Source organism: Prosopis cineraria, unplaced genomic scaffold, assembly GCF_029017545.1.
Source record: "Prosopis cineraria cultivar Desert tree isolate PC_DT_omini unplaced genomic scaffold, ASM2901754v1 PC14, whole genome shotgun sequence".
NCBI lineage: Eukaryota > Viridiplantae > Streptophyta > Magnoliopsida > Fabales > Fabaceae > Prosopis > Prosopis cineraria.
Window position 1 is genome coordinate 25,761,288 of NW_026555345.1, and position 1,409 is coordinate 25,762,696.

The 1,409-nt window shown below is 38.3% G+C and overlaps 1 protein-coding gene across 1 annotated transcript; it reads left to right on the plus strand.

Moving 5' to 3' along the window:
* Positions 1-239: 239 nt before the first annotated feature.
* Positions 240-832, plus strand: LOC129293923 (Bowman-Birk type proteinase inhibitor-like). Its single transcript, XM_054932048.1, has one exon. It carries the CDS (start codon positions 299-301, stop codon positions 614-616), a length of 318 nt encoding a protein of 105 aa, XP_054788023.1. The 5' UTR covers positions 240-298; the 3' UTR covers positions 617-832.
* The last annotated feature ends 577 nt before the right edge of the window (positions 833-1,409 follow it).

Sequence of the window (1,409 nt, forward strand, 5' to 3'; positions counted from 1 at the left end):
CTATATGAACCACACAATGAGCTATCACGGAGCAGTACTTGCTTCCAAATTTACTTATCGAAATCTCAAAAATCTAATCTCAACCGTCGGTGTTGTTTTCCTTTTCCTTTGATTTTGATCTCCTTTTCCTTCACGTGTGTATTTCTTTGGGAATGAATATCATATAATTTTATATCAAAAAGAGAAAGAAAAAAGAAAAACCCTCAAGTTGCCCTATAAAGAACCCTCTCTTTTTGCTGGGCTTTCCAAACACAGTAGCTGAAGAGAAAAAGATAAGATATCTCTGAAGAAGAAAGTGATGCTGAAGGTGGCTCTGGTGCTGTTCCTGATGGCCCTCGCAGCAACCGGCGGGGAAGCTCGCCGTGATCCGAACACTTTGTTGGCGGAGGCGATGATGAAAGGCGAAGGCAATTACATAGTGAAATCAACAACGAGCGCCTGCTGCAACAAGTGCATCTGCACAAAATCAAACCCACCTCAATGCCAGTGCAATGATGTGGGAACCACCTGCCACTCTGCTTGTAAGAGTTGCTTCTGTTTGCTGACATGGCCTCCTTCATGCAGTTGCTATGATATCACCACTTTCTGCTATGAGCCCTGTTCTTCCTCCAATTAACGTATCTAAATCTCTTCATGGCATGCACCCAATTACGAATAAGCTGATTAGGCAGCATGCATGTTATCGTCTAGTCTCGTCCAATTAAGCAAAGCTGTCCTCCGGCTTTGTTTCTGTATGCAAGTGATTCTTAATGTTGAATAAAATAGTGTGCCTTGCATGCGTGCAGTTTGTTTCTTGCAAACTAGTTGCTTGCAGGCTCATGATCTTTGTGTTTCTCTCGGCAATCATACCAGATTTTACCTGCATTTTTTTGGTGTTTATGCTATGCTGAAACTTGATTTTTGGACTTGAGCCTTAGCTAATAGTGTCGAGCCCATCAGGATCAAGAGGGACCGTTTTCTAGAAGACTAATCCCCTAAATCTAATGGTGAGTTACTGAGTTGAGAAGGAAAATAGACATCTTCAATCCATCGATGTATCCAACAAGAAGTTTGATCATTCAAAACACAAAGCTAATCATCTAGTAAGTTCTAAATCAAACAAATATTCTAGCCTCAACTTTAATTACTGCCTCAATCCTACCATGCTCGCAGGCTGCTCAAGGTCCACTAGAAGTAAATAAACGCTAAAGAAAAGACTCGAATATGAATAAAACCACTACAAAAAGTATTTTAATAAAAAAATTAATTTTAATTAACCACATAAATTTTGTTAGTAATCATTTTGAACAATTTTGAATAACTTACAATGCAAAAATATTACAAGGATATCATATATGATAAGATCCAGCTAACCTCTAATCTTCTATATCTCATAACAATAAGGTGAATTTGAATAATTTTTTATGTTC

Bases quoted from the DNA above. Each gene is read 5' to 3' on its own strand.
- LOC129293923 (XM_054932048.1), top strand. From the start codon at position 299: ATGCTGAAGGTGGCTCTGGTGCTGTTCCTGATGGCCCTCGCAGCAACC.